Below are 20,189 nucleotides of genomic sequence, written 5' to 3'. Positions count from 1 at the left end.
CACATTACTACCTTCAGAGTGGCTAGAAGACAGGTCATACTTCAAACAAAACAAAAAGCCACAGCACAGAACTCAGTTGTTAACAACATCAGAAAGTGGAATTAGCTTCCCACAGCTGCTCCAATGCTGTTAACCTGCACATATACATCACTTGGAAAAATCTTATGTTTTCACATAGGAGCAGATAAAAATGCTGGTCATCTAAATAAAATGTAAATAGAAGCAAAATCCCCATACATCACAAAGCTACTCAAACCTTTCTTTCTATCCTTAATATCCGTACAGCTGCACGCACCATCTGGGTAATTCTTGAGTTGCTCCAAACAAAGTGTCTTCAGGTGAGACCACTTAACTGTGATTTTACTTGCAAGGGCTAAAAACACTTTAAAGAGATATTCCTCATAAACCTAGATTCCCAAACTTCAGCAAGCAGATCTTCTCCCTGATGAAGTACACAAAAGACATCCATCAGTGGAGCTATACACTCCATAATTATACAAGACCATAACACGCTTTCCACCAAGATTTGCCCTGTTCCAATCCTGCACTGCTACACCGCACAAGTAATGACATACATTGGAAACCATGAAGCTAACAGGAAACGGGTAAGTAGCTGTCAACAGTTTTGCTATGCGATGAAGAGGATGGAAGATGATAAATGCACAAAAGCATTGATTCCAATAGTCTTCCAGCCTTTGCTTTCCAAGTAACAAGGAAGATAAGGAACCCATTATTACCAGCCTAACTATTAAATCTCCCTAAACAGTGCTCATACCCCAACCTAAGAAACTGCTAGAATGAACCACTTCAGTGATTCTGCTACTTAATCTTGCCAGAGATTTGATGTTGTTCCCCAACACGATCCATCACTTTCTTAAACTCATACGGGTTGCATTAAATCTCCAATAGAAAGAAGCCTTTTTTCGGGAGTGAAGACAGAAAACAATACCGGAAAAAAAAACCCAAACAAAACACACACATACACACCTCGAGGTCACATCTCTTGGCCAGGAACTACAGAGTGTTACTTTACTTTCTGACATTCTGACAAATAAAGGATATATAAAAGGCTCACCCATTTGATGGAAAGAGTTAACTACAACCAAGCAGCAGCTTTTGGAATTAAATATGCCCCAAAGCAAACAGAAACAACTCCAAACCACATAAATAGCATTTATTTCAAAAGCTTTCTGCTAAACCATTTGAAATGCAGTGGTTTAGCTGTAACCAGTGCTACAATACACTTGCAAAAGCAGAGGGTTATTTCATAACCATTTTTAAACAACCAGGTCTGGAAATAAAGAAATGAAGTGCTCAAAAATGTGTGTAATACAATATACTTCACAGGAGTTTTCACCTTCAGGACATAAAATGTTGTCAAATCACAGCGTTTTAAACCCTTACCAGTATGTACTGTAACTACTGCAATCCATACACACAGTATGCTGAACTTTCTCTTGTTTTTCTGTTTTCTTATGATGGGTCATAGGAATCTGTGCATCTTCATAATGCTTTTTTGCATGGCCATTCACGTATCTAAAATAAATGAAAACCAAACATAAGTCTTGTACTTTTAAACAGTTACTTAACCAATATTCATAGAAAATAAGGAGAAAATAGGCAGCCTAATAAACATCCAGTATTTACACAGGCATTAAAATAGGCAATTCACCTGTGTGAAAACTCTGGTTACATTTTCTAGCTTTTTACCCCCTTCCTCTTCCACAATGTCAAAATTAATCTTTCCAGCTCCTTCACAGCAACCACAGCCTGGCATTCTTGTACCAAACCCTGGGATGCAACTTCACAATTGAGAAAATCATTCACTCCCTTTTTCCATAGCTTTAATGTGGTTAGTTCTCCATATTGCTTTCCCATCTACCTTTCTTATGGTTCTACTTTATTTTCCACACAGCACTCATCATGCTTGAGATCCCTATAACAGTCTGCTGACCCCAGTGTGAAAGCACATCTATTTTAAGCTTTCCCATTCTACAGCACAATTTAATATTAGAGCATTTTATGTTTTATGAAGTTCAAGAACTTGAAAGGCCACATTAACTGAAAAAGAAATCTAAAATCCCACAACTCTTCTGCTGACAGTGAGCACTGTCATGCTCAAAAACTGGGATCCAGAAAATTAAGCATCTTTAATAAAAAAAGTGTAATTAGAGATGCAATAACCCCAAGATTCAGCTGAAAATCACTGACACATAGGACTGCATGGCCATACCTTAGGCAATTCCCTTCTCCCCCATTTCCTTCTTGTTGAACTCAGTAATACTAATGGGCAGGAACTCTGTACATGCTCCACGCGAAGGTCTTTGTATTCTACACTTGTTCTCACATGCAGGTGTAAACAGCTCTGCTAACGCAGCTGTACTGATTAAGGCACTGAAGCCACAAGGCTACCAATGCTGCTGTGCTGGCAGAATCCCACAGCTGCTATGTCATAACCCAGACGAGACAGCTGCACTGCAGGAGTTGGTTTTCTGCCTACCAGTGCAAATGCCAGGTTTAGAAAGCTATGCTCCCACCAGAAATGTTCTGCTGCTGTAAGATGGTCAATAATGCTCCCAAATAACTCTAACCTGGAGGATGTACTTCAAGTGAAGTCCTCTTCCTTTGATCTCAAACATTATCTGAACAGAACATTCCATGTGATTTCATGATCAAAAGGAATCCCATTACAAGGTGTATTACATTCGTCTCATTCCCTTATTTTCCATTATAAAGATGGGAACAGCTTGAAAAGTCAAAACAAGCGGCACAAATAACTGACTTAAAGTCTAACTGCACAGCAGAAAGGTTGTATGTGGTCAGTGATGTTGTTTCTTTTTTCGTTAGTAACAAGCAAAATATTCCAAACTATTCACTTCACACGTCACATACCACAAAGCAGCACCCCCTCTCTTAGCTTTCACTAAGTATACATTTAGAGAAGAAATTAAAAGAGAAAATCATGGTCTGTGCTGGAAAAACAAAAAAAGAGGGGAAGTTGTGATCAAGAAAAGGGGGAGCTGTGATGAAAGAAACAAAACCTGGAGTTCATTCAATCTCCTTTAAAAGACAACATCTCTAAACTTAATGCTGCTTTTCCAGATTAACAGCACACCAGTAGAGATGCCACCTGACAGAGCAAAAGTTCACATCTCAGGTTCTGTCAGGTTCTGAACATCAGCATTAGCTGCAATCTCACTCACATGTGCATCTCAAACAGGTACGTAGCGGCCAATTTTCTACAATTATCCTGACATATAAATAACAAAATTGACTGTATCAGTTCTCTACAAATTCTTCTGTTGTACTTCAACTAATACAGACAAAACCCAAGAGTACTCTGAAGGAACTTGGACATCAGCTACTCCTTTTATGGTATGGCAGTAACCTTGTGCCAAAACTACACTACAGTACATTTAAGGCATTTTCTGTCTAAGCTGGATAGTTGTTTTTGTTCCAAAAGTAAGATGTGCCAACTCTGCGTTTGTGGGCTTCCAAGAATTCTCACTGGTTTTATCTTATTACAATAGAAACATCTTTTACAGAATGGAGCTAGACAATAACGCACTGCAGTAGCAGTTCTCCAGGCGCTTTTTGAGCTGAGCAATCACATTCACCATCCACTTTTCTTTTGGGGAAAAAAATCATGTTGATTATTACCACTGGACTCTCATAAGGTAACAAAGAAGTGTGATTAGTATAAACATAACGTTACATGAGATCATAAAAGGTTTATTTCAGGGAATTATACGGTGTTCAGGAAAATTGTGAATGAAGGCCCTCAAACAACAAAGGAAAAAGATAAAGGTCAGGTTAAAAGATCTGCACACTAACACTTCGTACGCACCTTCCGCAATGGACACTGGAGCATGTCAGACAGACCCATGGGCTTTTATTTGACCGGCACACTGTAAAAGATTCAAAAAAAAAAAAAAAAAAAAGAGTGTCAAATGAACTGACTCCAATACTACAGTTGTTTAATGCATGCTGAGTGCTATGAATAGCTTTGCTGACTCCACCTTAGCAGCACAGTTATATAAAATAGTCAGTCATGTTCATTAACCTCTATTAGGGACTAAACTAACAGACTGCTATTGACAGGAAAGCACATGAGCCTTCTCCTGGCTGGGGTTCTAGTTGCAGGCGATACATTTACCTGTTACTTTCCATGCAAAAAATATCATTTTGTTTGCACTGCATCCACAAGAGCTGTGCTTGAGTTTGAAATACAACACAAATATCAGACGCAGAAGTAGCAAAACCACTGGTAAAGTTCAAAAACCTTTCTTTTAGGTTTTAATAAGGCCACAGCACTTCTTTTCATAAAACTTGTTCTACAAGAAGGCATTTGAAAGAGGTATTGCTAGAAAGCCTGGCAATCTGATGAGATGCACACAGAATAAGTTACTGTGCAATGCATGCTAATACACACCATTTATACAATATGTATTCCTATGCTGCAGTGCTGGTAAAGGCTTTATCCATAAAGATTTTGCCCTTTCAGTCATGCACAAGAAGCTGAAAGGCTATAATGCTAACACAGTGCTGTGCACTTCACAAACCACTCAAGACATCAGAAGATGTCATCTATGTTTTTTAGCTATCTTCTAAGACTAGAAAACTTCAATATGGTTGTTTTGAATCTAAAGAGCTTAAAGTGAAAAAAAAAACCAACAGATACTAGAAAATGATGAGACACCATCCTAAGCCAGAGTCCAGCTCCTAGCCCAACCTGGCAGCAGAGTCTGCAAATTCAGATTAGAAACAAAATCTCGATATAACCCACGTAGTCCAAACACAGTCAAACAGGCAAGTAGAGCAAAATTCCCATTAGTCAAGTCAATAAAATTTACATGCATCTTCATAAACGATCACAATTTTAGAACTACAGCTAAATTGATATTGAAACCTCAAATTTTAAGAGGAATTCCAATTTGGATGGTGTCACTGAAGGAGGGATGCTGAGACAGACAATGCTTAGATTTGAACAAAGTAAAATTGTTAACTATCCATTAACATAGATTTTACAGAAATAGCATTGCACTTTCAAATACCTCACTGATATGATGAGAAAAGACAAATTAAATGCTAAGTGCATTTCTGCAAGGGCAGAAAATCATAAAAAGATTACTTCCATTATCCAAAAAATACAGAGTATGATGCCACCTATTTTTAATAGACAAAACAACTAACTGCTTCTTGGGCCAGTCAGAGTTAAAACAAGACCTCAGAACCATGAGGGTCTGTGAGGCCAGGGGAAGAAGAGACAAAGAGAAGAGACTGACTTAGCTGCTTGGAAGAGCTAATATACTTCACCATTAGATTTTACCTTTTTTAAAAACATGAGACAGAAAATCAGAACTAGCTAACACTGCTTCTGGAGGAACTGGGTTTTGGATTTGAATTCATTATTACATATAGTTATTGTACTCCAATTCACAGGCCCAATCCATGGAATGTTTTAAGCTAAGAATTTTGCTATCTTCACTGAAAAAAAAAGCACATTCCACAGAAATATTATTTTAAACAGTTACTTGAAACTCTTTACTAAAGACTCCAGAATTGTTTTCTTCAACTGCTACAATTATTATTTTACTTGAAAAGCACATTTTCTCACATGTCTCAGTTTTCTGGGTTTGGTTTTCAAAAACCAAGCGTTCCTATTTCTAAAGTTGAGGGGCTCCCAGGGTTGTGACCATAAACTTGCAATAGATGGGAGGGCAGCTAGGTAGAGCTGTTTTGGCTTCCATTTCAAGTTAGAAAAGTGGAAGAAGTTTGTCTAATTTGACCAAAAGGTTATCGAGAAAACCAGCATTTAGCACTGGCAAACCGAAGAGCAAGGGAAGACCCTAAATAGCCCATGTTTCACTTCTGGTGGCTATACAGACCACCCATCTACCCTGATACAATTTTACTTTCCTGCATTACAAGAAAACCTAACAAAAAGGAAACAGAAACCAAAATCATTCATGCACTCAAACACAGATTAAGTGCTGCATGACCAAACCACTACTCTACACTTTCCTTGCCAGGAACACAAAATGGTCTTTCTAGCATTAAAATCCCAACAGAAATCTCCCACTCTGAAATAATGTTTTTGCTTTCACTATGTTATCACCCGTGGGCAGAACTGGTTCACAACCAGGAAGTCAAAGCATTACAATGCAGACTCTTACTTTCCACCACGTACCAAGCTATTACAATTTCACATTCAGGCATTTTAAATACCTGCACTGCTTGCTTGTCAAGTGTGACATGATACTCAAGCAGTGCTCATTTTGCAGAGGTCTGCACAAACCAACAAACAATTCCACCAGCTCTGCACAATGCCAAAAAGAAAAACCAGCATCCACTAAAATTTTCCATCTATCCTATCGGGGAATAGGAAAAGATGGCTCATTTGTTTGCTTTAACTTTTAGGAAAAACTTTGCTCCAATTGCATCACATTAGCAATGTGCAGTTTATCTTCTGCACAAACATCTCCTCCCACAAAGAACTCAAATAACATGGAAGTGACTCCCACTAAGATTAAACACAGAAGCCAGTATTAAATTTCTGACCTGCAGTTGCTCTGTTTCGAGAGATTACACAATTGATTTTTTTTAAAGGTTGCTGAAGATCCCTTTCTGTATTTCTCTGAGGTTGGCTCAGTAGATACTCTCATCAAAGCCTAGGTCTCTAGGCATTCCTCAGTTCAGGTCTTGAAGCAGTTACTGTCTGTTCCTTACTATTAATACATTAAATTAGGCCAGGAGCTTCAGGCATTACTCAGGACTTTAACAAGGACAGGCACCATGGAATGCACAGCCAAAATGCAGTCACTGCCCTGAACTGCTTATAATCTAAATTAAACGTAGACAGTTTGGCTTCACCTGTAAAGAAAGTGCACGTTAGTCCTTTCAGATGTGGTACTGACATGAAAGCACTAGGCTTAAAAGTAGACTAGAAACAAGAGACAGACCCATACCAAACCCCTTCTCAATTCAAAGCACATTACACAGCACTGGAACTTGGTCCATCAAACAGATTTGGGTGTTGAAGACTTCCACGTCACAGTTAACACTGAATAGTGAGGAAAAACTCTCAGACCCATCCATAAAGGTACCTATGCCATCCCTCAATAATTGGCATTCCAACTGGGATTTGGGGGGGTTTGGTTTTTTGTTAGTGTCATTATAAAAAGAGGAGAAGTGTTGCACTACATTAGCACCCTCTACTTTGGAATAAGGTTACATTTAACAAACTTCTTAACCACATTAAAAAATAATATTAATCTGTTTGTTACACCTTATTTAGTGGTATAGAGGCTGTTTTCTCAGCTTGAACTGAAGTATCTACTGCAATAGTTACCAACTGCCACATTTTGCTTCGTTTTTAGAATAGCTTCAAGTGGTTAGGCAAAAATGATACTAACATGTCCTAAGAAAAAGGAAAGCAAATCTGCAATGGTATCTGAAGCAGTAAGTTACTTGCCATTTTACAGCAATATCAGCTCATTCAGAAACTTAAGAAACATCATTTTGCATCATGTAATATGAAGGGGAAATACTATATTTTACAGAATGATTTATCTAAGTGAAATCTGAACACTCACTTGTTATACATCCTATAAAGCTCTCTGTAAATTAAGAGGTGTACCAATCCATCCCCAAGAGATCAATTAAACACCATTATGTACAGACTCACACATAACTATGGGATCATACAGAGATGTCCCTCCAGCTTCCACTTTCTGTAAATCATCCTGATGATGTTCATCAAGTTATGCCAAGTAGAATGAGGAAGATATGGCTAATCAGTTTGGCACTCTCATCACGGAGGCCCCAACCACCCCCCACCCTCATGACCACTCAAATAATATTTCTGAATCTTGACCTTTTATTTTCTTATTGAAAACTGACTCCAAGTGCAGTCTTGTGAAGTATGAATGATCCTGGCAAACATTGTATTCCCTACAGAACAAAGCTGCAGATTTCCACTGTAGGAAAGTTACAACTACATAACAGTATACAACCAACCTGTGAAACCAATAGTTTTGTTTAGATAGCACACTTCGTAATTCAGATACTGGCAAAAGAAAAAAGCAGCAGGAAGAGGAAGAGACAAACGGGAAGCAGTTTCTGTAAGGCAGCCAAGTTAAGAAACCTGCAAGCTCCAGTGCCCACCAGAGATCTGGCAGTATGCAGCTGTGTGATCAATGCAAACTGGCAACAACTGTCACAGCAGCACGGGTGACCTCAGGCCATAGCTGCTACAAGACTGTGCTTACATCCAAGTTTTAAAATAGTCCTTTATTACATCACCAAAGAAAAGACCACAAAATATCAGCACCATAACAGCAATACTTTGGTCTTTCTGTTAAGAGCATATTGGATGGAAACAAGGTTAGGGTCATTAAACTAGTTCCAATAGTCTTTACAGCCTTTATAAACTACCTGGACTTTGTTCTCAACAGGAGCTGTACCAACACAAATATCTCCCCTGTGTAATTATATGGTTAAATTACAATGACATAATGACCAGCACAGACACATCTTTGGACTAAGTGACCTTTTTTTCAGTTCTATTCCTGTTGACACAGCAGGCCGGCCATACTGAGCTAAACTGAAAAATGCCACTGTAACTGTACTCGGCATCTGCACGAGGAATGAGATTTACATAGCTGTGGCTTCACTGGTATACAGCACCAATACTGTGCTGAGCAAATTGTCCCACAAACAGAAGTACATGTTGACAAATACATACATGCCACATACAGTACACAGCACATATAGCAGACACAAAGTCAATTCAAAGACTGAATGAATCAGCTGAGGAGTTTTCTCCATTCAAGCTCCATTTGTTCAAGATAATGTGAATGCCTCAGGTTTAATACACACACCTCCTATCCTTGGAAGGCCTTCCAGCTAGACTACTAAGTGCTGAGGGAGGACTGACTATTCACTCTGTTAAATACGGCACTTCCCATGAATAAGCAGCTATCCAGGGGAACAGTGAGACAAAGTAAGAGAGAGTGTGACTTCCAGCAAGCCTGGCATTTACAGCTTTTACCTAGGCTGTAGTCTCCACAGCAATGAATATTGATATTCTATATTCAAAATCGACCAGATGAAACATTCAGTCATCAGAACTGCGACTGAAACCAAGGATTTCCCACTTCATATGAACTGTCCAAATCACATTACAGAGCCATGTGCACTCTTTCCTTCTGGCCCAGAAACTCAGTTTTAAACCAGCATATACAATATAACAGCTTATAAGGCCAAAAATTAGAAGCCTCCCTCATCACAGAGAAGTCAAGACTGCAGGACATCTGGATACGTGCATAACTGGACACTCTGGCACTGAAAAAAAACCACTTTATTTGCCTAAAAACATAGGTGTCCTCTAACGTAAGTCAGTATTTTCCCAGGCAGCATGTAAAATTTCCTAACTGCCATACAAGTTACTTAATACTAAGCATTCACGTACTAATAACACAACTGATCGTGTTCCCAGTTTTTGACTACACATTCAATTGCGTATTTAAAAAAGGCAGTTGCCACAAGTATACATGCAAGCTTTGGTATTATCTGACCGTATTGTCTCTTTACAGCCAGGAGGCACCAAAAATACTGAAATGAGCATCTCAACTAAACATGTCAGTAAAATCACAAGCCAGAACCAGCATTCACATCCACAGAAGTGCACTAAGTCAAAGCAGAATGCTAACATTATTTTATGATCTAGGAGTAGGTTCCAGAACTTACATACTGCGTTAAACATCTGTGGTTGTTGACTGCTTCGTGGTTTTTTTTTGGTTTAGTTTGGGGGTTTTTGTTTGGCGTTTTATTTTGGGCAGGGAGGGGTGGGGAGTGGTGTGTTTAAACTGCATACACATGTGGTAAAAGGATCTGCTCTGCATTTTAAGAATTTAAGGCTAGTCAATTCCAGATGAGTAACTATAATGAAAACCAGGTGACTGGAAAGGGAAGCAAATGCTACAAGAGTATTTTTTAAAGCTCTGAGTAGGCTAAAGCCCCATTCTAGACAGAGAACGCATGAAAAAAGAACATTACAGGCTTTGAAAACTAGACACATGTTCTACACCTTATGTACAAGCCAGCTGGTTTACTCTTTAGGTTTTAAAGAGTATTCCAATTTGTTTTCAAACTTCATGTCACATAAAGCTCTCCTTTCTATCCTATTGTCAACCTCATTACAAAAGGTTCATAAATAGACCATACTTGTTCTAAAGTGTTTGATAGTAGAAAAATAAATATTCTATTTAACAGTATTTCACGTGAGTTTCTTTTGTTAGACATCCTCTTTCAGAAAAACAGCATCTTAGTAAAAATGAAACCAGAAAGAAAGGGAAACAGGGTTTAATTACACTATTTCAAATGTTGTTTTAAAATCAGCTAACACCCATGCACTAGAGGAAAAGGTAAAGAAAATATCAAATTTAAATTACATTTAAATCAAAGCAAGAGAATTCACAACAAAGCAAGTTTCTTAGTAAGCATTACTAACAATACAATACATTCTTTCAGTGTTTCATACCCTCGTAACAAAGAGCCGCAAATGAATAGAAGTTTCAAGGTATCAAGTCTTAGCCTGACTCAAAACACATTAAAATGTACTAGAATTCAAATAGACTCTGAAGAACATTTAAAGATACAAACAACCAACCCTCACTCAGAACTACAGAAAAAAAACCCAAGTTATTTCTTCCGCTACTATCTTTCAGCCAAAACCAGAAAGATTAAGCTTTTATTGAGAAAACAAGTAAGTCATTTTGTGATAGTGAGCGAACTTATGAAATCAACTAATATATGCACTCTTGCGTAATGGTACATGTGGTTTCCTCCTCTTTGTCACTAAATAAAAGTACTGCGCAGTCTCACATAAGAAATTTCACAGATGGTTACAATGAACCCCTCCATTTCAAGAGAGGGTCATATATAATTCAGACATACTGAGCAACAACTGAGTAAGAATATAAAACACAGTTAAGTGAACAGTTTTTCATAGAACAAATAGGTCAGTGAAGTCCCCAGCACATTCCTAACACTGAAGAATGTTTGTCAGAGAACAATGTGATTAGCTTCATCTGCATGTAATTCACCTCCCCACTTACTCAGCCACACTGGTTTACAGTTTGGTATTTGGATTATGCAACCAGAATTCCACACTGAAAACTCTGAAGTTAAAAATTCATGTGTTTTCTATTTGCCTATATTCTTAATCCAGTAGTGGAAAAGCAGACAAGGAGGTAAGAAAAACTTCTTTTAACCAGTGTCAACAGACCCATTAGCTCCCTAGGAAGTGGTTAAACGAACGGGGGGTGGGGGAGAAGGTGCAAAACCAAAGTCAGATCACCTACAGCAGCCATACACAAAGACACCAGAGCATGCTGTGCTGCTGTTTTTTACCGTAAAGAAGGTGGTCACTTAGCACTTCCAACCGCATACATAGGTTTCAGCTTTCAGGCTACAATACTGCCATATTTGGTAATTTAACCTTTCTACACACCAACTCAAACTTCAGGTTAAGAAATGTCAGCCGTTGATCTTCCTGCACATCCTACATAAATCACATCTTACCTGACAGCAACAGCAAGAACACATGCATTATTTTACTAAACAATCATGGCCAAAAAGCATTTTAAAAAAAAATCAATTCTCCTTTACATTCCAAAACCAATTTCTAGTTGTTTGGCACTTTCATAACTAATTAACAACCGAATTTAAATACACCCATACACACACATATATGTTTATATATTTAAAAATTACATGGTTTTAGCCCTCAGAAGAAAACAGATATTGCTCCTCATTACAATGGTAGCATGCCAAGAAAAAATCCATTACTGAATCTTTATGTTAGAGACACACAAAACCTCATTTTCAAACAGCAGCCAGAAAAAACACAGCAAAGCCAGCAGTGTAATGTAGATTTTAAACCCTTAAAGAAAGGAATCTTTCTGAGTCAGTGGTCAGTTGCAGGTCAAAACATTCAAGCTGGAAATGCGAGAGAAAAGAGGGGAAAGACAGCAAGAACTGTAGTAATTTATCTATTTGCAGTCCCCACTATTTCCTTCCTACTTCCCCAGTACTAGCAAAAGACACATTAATAAGCATCCCTGAGAAGAAGAAAGAAAGAAATCAAGTGTTCAGTGGACAAGAACATTATCAAATGAAAAAAACTTATGAAATAAAGGTTGAAAAAAACGTTCAAAAAGGGCCACGGCTATCTTGAGAAAATGCACGTGTATTTGGCCATGGACAGGCAGACACTCATATTCGCACAGAATCCTAAATAACGGATCTATAAACTACCTTGAAAAATCAGTATCTGCCTGTTTGGTGTTGGTAAGGACCTCCTACACCCACCCCAAGCCTGACCATACCATGCCACTTGGAAGCTGAAAAGCTGTCTGCTTGCAGGACTGGGAGGTGAGCTGGCAGTTCAGAGTGGTTAATGGTTAAGTGTCACCTACATTTTAAAACACCCTCTTACAATTAAGGAAACAAATCATTGCGGATACAAAACCTTACACTACTCCCACCATAACAAGGACACAGTAAAGCAGTAAATATTTTACCAGCTATAATTCTAATTCACTCTACAATAAAAACTGTTCCCTTCAGTCACCTCAAAATAAAAAATCTACAAAACTGGTTTTCAGAACTAAATTTCTGATTTCTAACCTCCATGGAGTATTTTAATTAATGGCCTTTAACCACATTTTACCTAGACAGTAAGTGTTTGTTAAAACATGAAGCAAAACATGAAGAGGTTACTAAATGACACAAGTAGCAGTGATAAAATGAGAAATGGCTCAAAGCTTAATTTCATTCCCAGCTGGGTCTGAAACTTTATGAACCCCAAACACAGAAGCAACAAAAACATAGCTGGTCTAGCTCTGTGGACCATAGCACCTTGCAGCAATCAGTAAACCAAAGAATAATGCCTTTACTTTAACACCTGCGTATCTTCAAGGTCTTGGGAAAGGCAGGTGAATATCAGCCTGACTACATTTAAACCAGCTGTAATGAGATTTGCACTAATCTGTGGATAAATCAAAGAGTCTGCCATGCACACAGGAGCCCCTTTCACATACCATTTGTGTGTGCTTCCCACTTCCACAATGCCTCCTTATCATATCAAGTACCATAAGAATAGGAGGAAAGAGAAAATTAGGACCTCCAGTAATAAAAAAGAAAAAGCAAATGGAGAGACAAACAGTCATGGAGATGGAGAAGAAACACTACCAAGGAGAGATTAAAGGGAAAGCAAAGAGGGTCGAAGTTTGTGTACCTGAGCTTTTACAGTATGTTTGTTCTGGCACTGACTGCAACAGTCCAGTGCCAAAAAATTTTGGCAGAATGCTGTTCCCTACCCCAGCAAAAAGAGAAGAGTGCAACTGATTTATAACTGAGAAAACACAACCAAAAAATGAAAAAACATTGAAAGCAGTCTTAGCAGTACAGTCATGTTCATCAAAGTTCTCCTACTCAGCTGAAAACATTTGCTCTCACATATAAATAAAGCATTTGGTGATGTTCAGGGTTATTCTGAACTGAGTTTCCTAAGTAATTTACTAAATCACTTTAAACACAGAAAAAAAGGCATTAATTCAGCATATGGATCTCTACCATAATCATCATTCACTAGGCCTCAGACAGCTTCCTGGTGAGAGCTCTCCTCTGTACTTTTTATGGTCCCTGCGTCATGTGCAGATGCCACAATATATGCTTCTGACCAACAGTGAAGTTACAGCCCTTACTCAACAGCAGCTAGAATGCAAGAAACAGGATGCCAGCCAAATACATTTAGCTTCTGCAGGAAATAACCTGTCCTCAGCCAGAACTGCTCTTCAATATTCAACAACATTACATTATTTAAGAAATAGTATTCAACTGACAGTGATCTGAAAAGCAAGCTTGAAATATACCTCAGAAGTTAATTCCCCTTAAAAAAACAAACCCAAATCACCAAATCTTCCTTTCAGCAGACACAATCCTACTTGCCTGCAGCTGTTCTTCTACAAAAGTAAATTCAAATTCTACATTGAACAGTGCACCCATTGGTAATAACCAATGAATCCTTAACCATGCACTAAAAAAGCTGGAAAAACTCTCCAGACTTGCTCAGGTGTGCTTGGAAGATTGCAATCTCTCTGAGGTGAGGCCTGGCTCCTTGTGGTTTGACGAGACTATGACAAGTTGTTGAGAAATACCACATCTGAGCTGTTCCAGGGTGCTTTTCATAATTACATGATTTGCACAACAGTGCCAAAGGTGTGGCACATCACACGCATCAACTGATGCAGCTTGTGACACCCCAGTCTTGCCAACGCCTCTAACTACTCTGTTTCCAACTTCAGCAGAACTTTCAGAAATTGGAGTGCATCAGAAGACTGCACTCTAATCAGAGTTAGCAGACATCTGCATGCAGCATTTCACGTGACAGCACTGATTAAAAACCATTTTCAGTTCCTGTACAATTTCTGCTTTACACATTTGTCTCCCCTCCTTTTAAATGCCCAGTTAACAGCAACAACCACCACCTGCCTCTGGATCTGCTAAAAGGCATTCTGTGCTCACTTTTGATAGTCTTAAAGCTCCTCAAAACAAACGCATGCTGGTTTCTGCATTGCTTACTGTACTGAGCACACTTGACCACATAAAATAACCAGAGGAAGCATGCCATTTTCTAAACAGGGGTCCTTAAAGTCACAGACTTCTGAACTACACAACAGTAACGTAACAGAAGTTCTAGAGACACAAAAATGAACATACACCATTACTCTTTAATTTGGAGCAAACCCATTCATACTTGGATCGACACACTCGTCACTGCTTCCTCTTACTATTTCTTTTATTTTTAAGAGTCTTCCTTCATCACCAGACCTCTATAACAACTCTGTTAGCTAGCTTCAGGGGTAACTTAGATAGGCCAAAAAAGCAATTCAGGCTGGTGCACACGCTTCTCTAATCAGCTCCCGAGCTTCAGTAAACTTAGCTTCGAAGTATGAGCATCAAACACAACATTCCATTTTATAATGGCACAATATTCAGTATCAATTAACAATATTCAGAAGCGCCTCCATAGATACCGTGTGAAGTTACTGGCACAATCACGAGGTTTTGTGGAGAGAAGGAAAAGGTACTTAACCAACATGCATTACTCAGACAGTGAGACAACTCCGGCTCCTCAAATCGCAGGATAATGATAAAAATAGCCCCTGGCAATCTGAACTAAGAATTCCCTACTCTGCAGCGATGTTTTGCTCTCACTGGCACACCAGGTAGCTGCCAGAAAGCTTCCTGTATCAGTATCTTCACTTACTCTCCTTTTCTGGAAAGGTCAGCAGCAATTCAGAGCAGGACTGACAAGTTCTGAGTCATTGTAAGACAACACGCTTGACGAGAGATGCCTTATAATTACAGGCTGCAGAAAATTACCTTCTAAATGTTTTTCTCCAACTGAGGCAACACCAACAAGAAAAATAACTAAGCCCACAGAACCCTAGAAAACAGCACCAAAAGGAATAGGAAATGCATTAAATTTTAAGATATATTAATTAATATATGGGTAATTTTCTCCTTTTAATTTTACATTACCGAGTTACAGCAAAACCAGTAAATAAGAAATGGTATTCATTGCGAATTGAAAGAAAACACTACCACATATCTTAAAAAAATTAGTCTCACTAAAATGAACACCAACAAGAGACAGCAGTCTATACACCATTAGGGAGTACATGTAACAATACTCACATACTCACATACTGCTAGTGGGAACTGAAAAGGGATGCACTAAATCTTACTAGACTAGTAGAAATGCAAAATTCATCTTTAAAAAGAACAGTTTTCATTTGCTTTAAATCAAGAAGAAACTGCTGGCTGTTCATTGGCATGTTTTAAATTCAATGTACCTACCTTCTTCTCTAGCTATTTAAGATTTCAAAGGTTATGCGAGTACTGTCTGGCTTGTTAGCTTCGATTTCCTAAAAAGCACAGCAGACAGACAGACACACTCCCCTAGACACAGTACTGTGATCAATCTGTGCAGTTCCCCACAGTGTCCAACACGGACGTCCTGCCTCCCAGCTGTAATAAATCAGTTGCCTGCCCAGCAATTGGCTCTTCTGATAAGCGCCGGTTTGGGAGAAACAGCTCTGAACAACAAAGAAAAATTTGCTCTACTAGCCGAACTTGCTGAAAGCCAGCACCCCTAACAAGGTCCTGGAGCTGCATTCTGGCTAGTTCTTGAAGTTGGAAAGTTATACTACCAGAGCATATATTTTGTTTTGGCACTTTTATCTTTTTAAAGCTCCCTGAAGGGTGGTTCCCAGCTACCATATGCTCCTGGTTGACAACTTCGCTTATTTGCTTATTCTGAAGATAACAGAGCTAAGACTTCTTCAAATTAATTTTTTTGAGTAAGAAACATTAGGGACAACAAATTTTCCTGTACTGCTCCTTTCCTTCTAATAATTTCTCCACATTATTCCACTGTAAAGTCTACTCCCTCTAAAATCAAAAGCATTACAGAGTAAAATAACTGGTTTTGCCAAAGGAAACAGTAGCACTACCACACCTTGGCTCCAGGAAACTGCAATCAGGGAAGAACTCAAGTAAGCAGCAGCCTTCCTACACAAAAGCATGGACACCGTGAGACAAAAGACAACCATCTTTCCTTTAAAAAAAAGCAACACCTTACAATATCCAGCATTTCAGTGCTCCCTGATCACTCATTTCCAAATGAGCCTTTTTCTCCAGGGCACAAGTCACGCTGCTTCTGTAAGCGCGGACTACTTCCTTAAGTTGCATCTACTTTCGTAACGAGCTATAGCCACCAAAAACGCAACAAAAATTACAGCAACCATCGGAGATTGTCTGCGTAGAAGCACAGCACCTTTAAAGGGAAAGCCCTCGAACAAACCAGACCACGCACCATATGAAGGGCACTACTGAACACATTTGAAACAACATTTCAAATCCGTAATTTACATTGCTATTAGATCAGCGAGCAAAGTACCAAAATCAGATTGCCCCTCCGCTCCTCCCGAGCCAGAGAGCAGAGTGGGTGAGCTAGACCACCTTCACTGAGCAGCTCCTTGGCTCGAAGGGGGTCCAAGCGTCGCCTTCCGCCTCAGCAGTCCAATCACAACTACACTCTTCAAAGTCCTTTCAAAAATGTCCATGATAAAAAACGAAGTAATCTCAGACCGATTTACAAAACACACCGACCCCACCGCAGCCACCGGCTCCTCTCCTCCCGGTCCCAGCAGCCAGGCTCCCCCAGGACAGGGCTCAGCGCGCGGCTTCTCCGGCAGACAAAAGGAGCCGGGAGCCACGATCCCGCATTCCTCCGCGCTCGGCGGGGCGGGGGGCGCCGGTCCCCGGCAAAGTCTGCCGCTCACCGCGTCCGGCCGCGCTCCAGCGACGGGCGAACTGCGCAGCAAGGCTGGGACAAGGACCAGGGCTAATGCCCCCGGGCTACCCCCTCGCTGGCACATGTGGCGGCGGCTCCGCGAGGAGCAGGAGAGGTGCACGGCGCGGCGGCCATCCTCTCGCACCGCCCGGGAGAAGGGTCCCGCGGGGCGGCCCCGAACAGGGGAGCCGACCCCACTCCCGAGGCGCCAGGCCCTCCCCCGGCCGCGGGGCGCTCTCCCGCCGACGGGCAGCGGTCCCCCTCGAGGCCCGCACCGGCCACAGGGAACAAAGGAGCGGCCGGGCGGCGGCGAGGAGCGCCCGCCCGCCGCGCGAGGGCCGCGGGGCCACCTCAGGCCGGGCGGGCCGGCGCAGCCTAGGCCGCGGCGGGAGCACTCACCGCTGCAGCACCAGGAGGAGGGCGAGCCCTGCGGGAACTTGGCCGAGTCGGGCGCGATGCAGACGCTGGAGCCGAGATGCGGGCACTCCATGGCGGGCGAGGCTGTGAGGCGCGACGGGCGGTTCCTCGCGGCGTTACAGCAGCGGCGCCCCGCTCACAACAGCCATCTTATGGACAGCGTCGCGATCCGCTCGCCGGGCTTTGCGGGCAGCCGCCCTCCCGTCCGCGCCCGCCGGCTCCCTCACCCCGCCTCCCGCCGGGCTTTCCGCGGAGCCGGCCTCCCATCCGCCGCTCCGCCCGCCGGGTTTTCCGCGCTGCCGCCGCTTCCCGTCCGGGAGAGGCGGAGCCGGGCAGCGCCGCGCGGTCCCTCCTCAGAGACCGGCTCGTGCGAGGGGCGGGCCGCCCCCGCGGGCGCTGAGGCACGGATCGGCTGGGCGGGAGGGGAGCGGCCGCCCACAGGAGGCCTGCTGCGGGGGGAGCGAGCCGAGCTCTCTCAGCCTGGCTCCAGAGCAGAGCGGCTGCAGCCCTCGCAGCATCTCCATGGCCTCCTCCGGCCTCGCTCCAGCAGCTCCACGTCCCTCTTGTGCTGGATCAGGGCTGCAGGGGGGGTCTCCCCGGAGCGCAGCAGAGGGGGAGATTCCCCTTCCCCGACCTGCAGGTCACGCTCTGGGGGTGCAGCCCAGCACACGGCCAGGTCACCGGCAGCGCCCCAACGCTCCCGAGTCCTCCTCAGGGCTGCTGCCCAGCCTGTACTTGTGCTGTGGATTGCCGCGAAATGCAGGCCAGGCCCAAACTCTGCCCTAGTAACTGCGGGCAGGAATCGCAGACCCGGGTGCTGCCCGGAGCAGGCACGTCCAGTCCCGTCCCGTCCCACCGCGGGCAGCACCCGCGGCAGCTCAGACAGCTCTGTGCCTCTGAGAGGAGACCAGCGGAAATGTGTTCGTGGCGAGGCAGATGCTGTACTCAAGCAATCTGTTCTGAAGAGGCAGGGTCCATGGCGTACGTTCGCTCCCTTGAGCTCTGTTTTAGAAAGCTCCGTGGTTTAACTTCTCCCCAGAGACAACAGGATGTCGTAGTAACCTCGGGTCTCTGCGCGTTACTTGCAAATGCCTTCGCCTTTAAAGAGTTACCTGGCCTCAAATTCAGCCTCTTACTGGATTTCCCACCCTGTGACTGTAACCTTTGTGTGAAGTGGCAATACAAGGACAGAGGTTGTATTACAGGTTTTCCAGACGACACAGAATAACAATTCTATATCTCAGAAATGTCCATGCTTAATGTTGGGATCATAATACCAGAAATTCCTGATAGTACCTGAAAAAGAGGGGATTTTTTTTTTAACCTAAGGAACTGTGATTACTCCTGCATATTAGGAGTGTTAGACCTTTCCCTTTACTGCAACTACTGTGAGAAATACAGTTTTGCCGCTGGTTTTGCCTGTGACCAGCACGTTGACACGAAAAGCATCTGTCTCAATGTACTTTACATGGCACAACACTATTTCACAGAGGATTATTTTAGAAACTGACAGGTCTATGTGGATTTTTTGATGAGCTACTTGAAACATTCATATGAAAGATGTCTCGGTGTGACAAATCTCCTTGGTAGAACACTATTCTTTTTCACACTATTTACACAAGGGAGGAAATTCAGAACATTTTCTATCCAGTTCTCCACAGCACCAGAAACCACTTCAACTATACTCACTGGAGTTAGTTTGTATGTCCAGCTGTGTAGTTAGAAGCAAAATCACTTTATAATTATGAAACTGTGAATTAAATGGTTGCAAATGTTATCCTGACACAAAACCATGGAGCTTCCTCACATATACCCCATCCTTCAAAACTGTCACATTTGATCAGTCAGGTAAGCAACAGTCCCAGCATGTATTTTACAGGTTCTACACAAAGTGTGTATCATTTTCTAACAAATATAAAAATAGAGCAAAAATTATTTTGGCGGACAGAATTTTAAAACAATGAAATGTTTTCACTGTTTTAAACAAAAAAAATTAAACAAATCTAAAAATCACTACTTTGACATACATCTAGGAATTACTTGTACAAGTTTAAGGAGCAAAAAGGTGGTATTGCTAGCATGTTTATATATTAGTCATGGCTCCCTTTCTTCTTCTCCACTCTCTGCCACAATGTATAATGAAGACATACATTACATCAAAGCAGCAGTTTGACTGCAGTTGCTGTCTTTTCTAAGCAATGCAGATTTCATTCTCTTGTCATTCCCCACCCATCCTTACACACAAACAATGAGAAAGAAACCTCAGCTGGATCTGTACTTCTCATTCTCCCCTCCCTATCAGCGTCACTTGGCCTTCTCACAGTAGTATTTTGCAACCAGAATT

The 20,189-nt window shown here is 41.6% G+C and overlaps 1 protein-coding gene across 6 annotated transcripts in view; it reads right to left on the bottom strand.

Annotated features, from left to right (window-relative positions):
• The window catches only part of USP3 (ubiquitin specific peptidase 3), a 93,124-nt gene that overhangs the window by 25,123 nt on the left and 47,812 nt on the right, over nt 1–20,189 (bottom strand). The window contains exons 1-3 of one of the 6 annotated variants that reach the window (XM_065688043.1): nt 17,828–18,127; nt 3,848–3,908; nt 1,405–1,536 (exon numbers count right to left, since the gene is read on the bottom strand). In XM_065688043.1, the coding sequence (XP_065544115.1) occupies nt 1,405–1,536; nt 3,848–3,908; nt 17,828–17,918 (284 nt within the window). In that variant the 5' untranslated portion in view covers nt 17,919–18,127. Of the gene's footprint in view, nt 1–1,404; nt 1,537–3,847; nt 3,909–9,750; nt 9,784–15,930; nt 16,056–16,591; nt 16,691–17,417; nt 17,562–17,827; nt 18,128–20,189 lie in introns of those variants that run through there. The other 5 variants (XM_065688047.1, XM_065688042.1, XM_065688046.1 and 2 more) reach the window with 5 other exon arrangements.

This window comes from Lathamus discolor, chromosome 8, assembly GCF_037157495.1.
Source record: "Lathamus discolor isolate bLatDis1 chromosome 8, bLatDis1.hap1, whole genome shotgun sequence".
Taxonomy (NCBI): Eukaryota; Metazoa; Chordata; class Aves; order Psittaciformes; family Psittacidae; genus Lathamus; species Lathamus discolor.
Note: the sequence above shows the minus strand (reverse complement) of the source record. Positions and strands in the feature narration are given on the sequence as shown.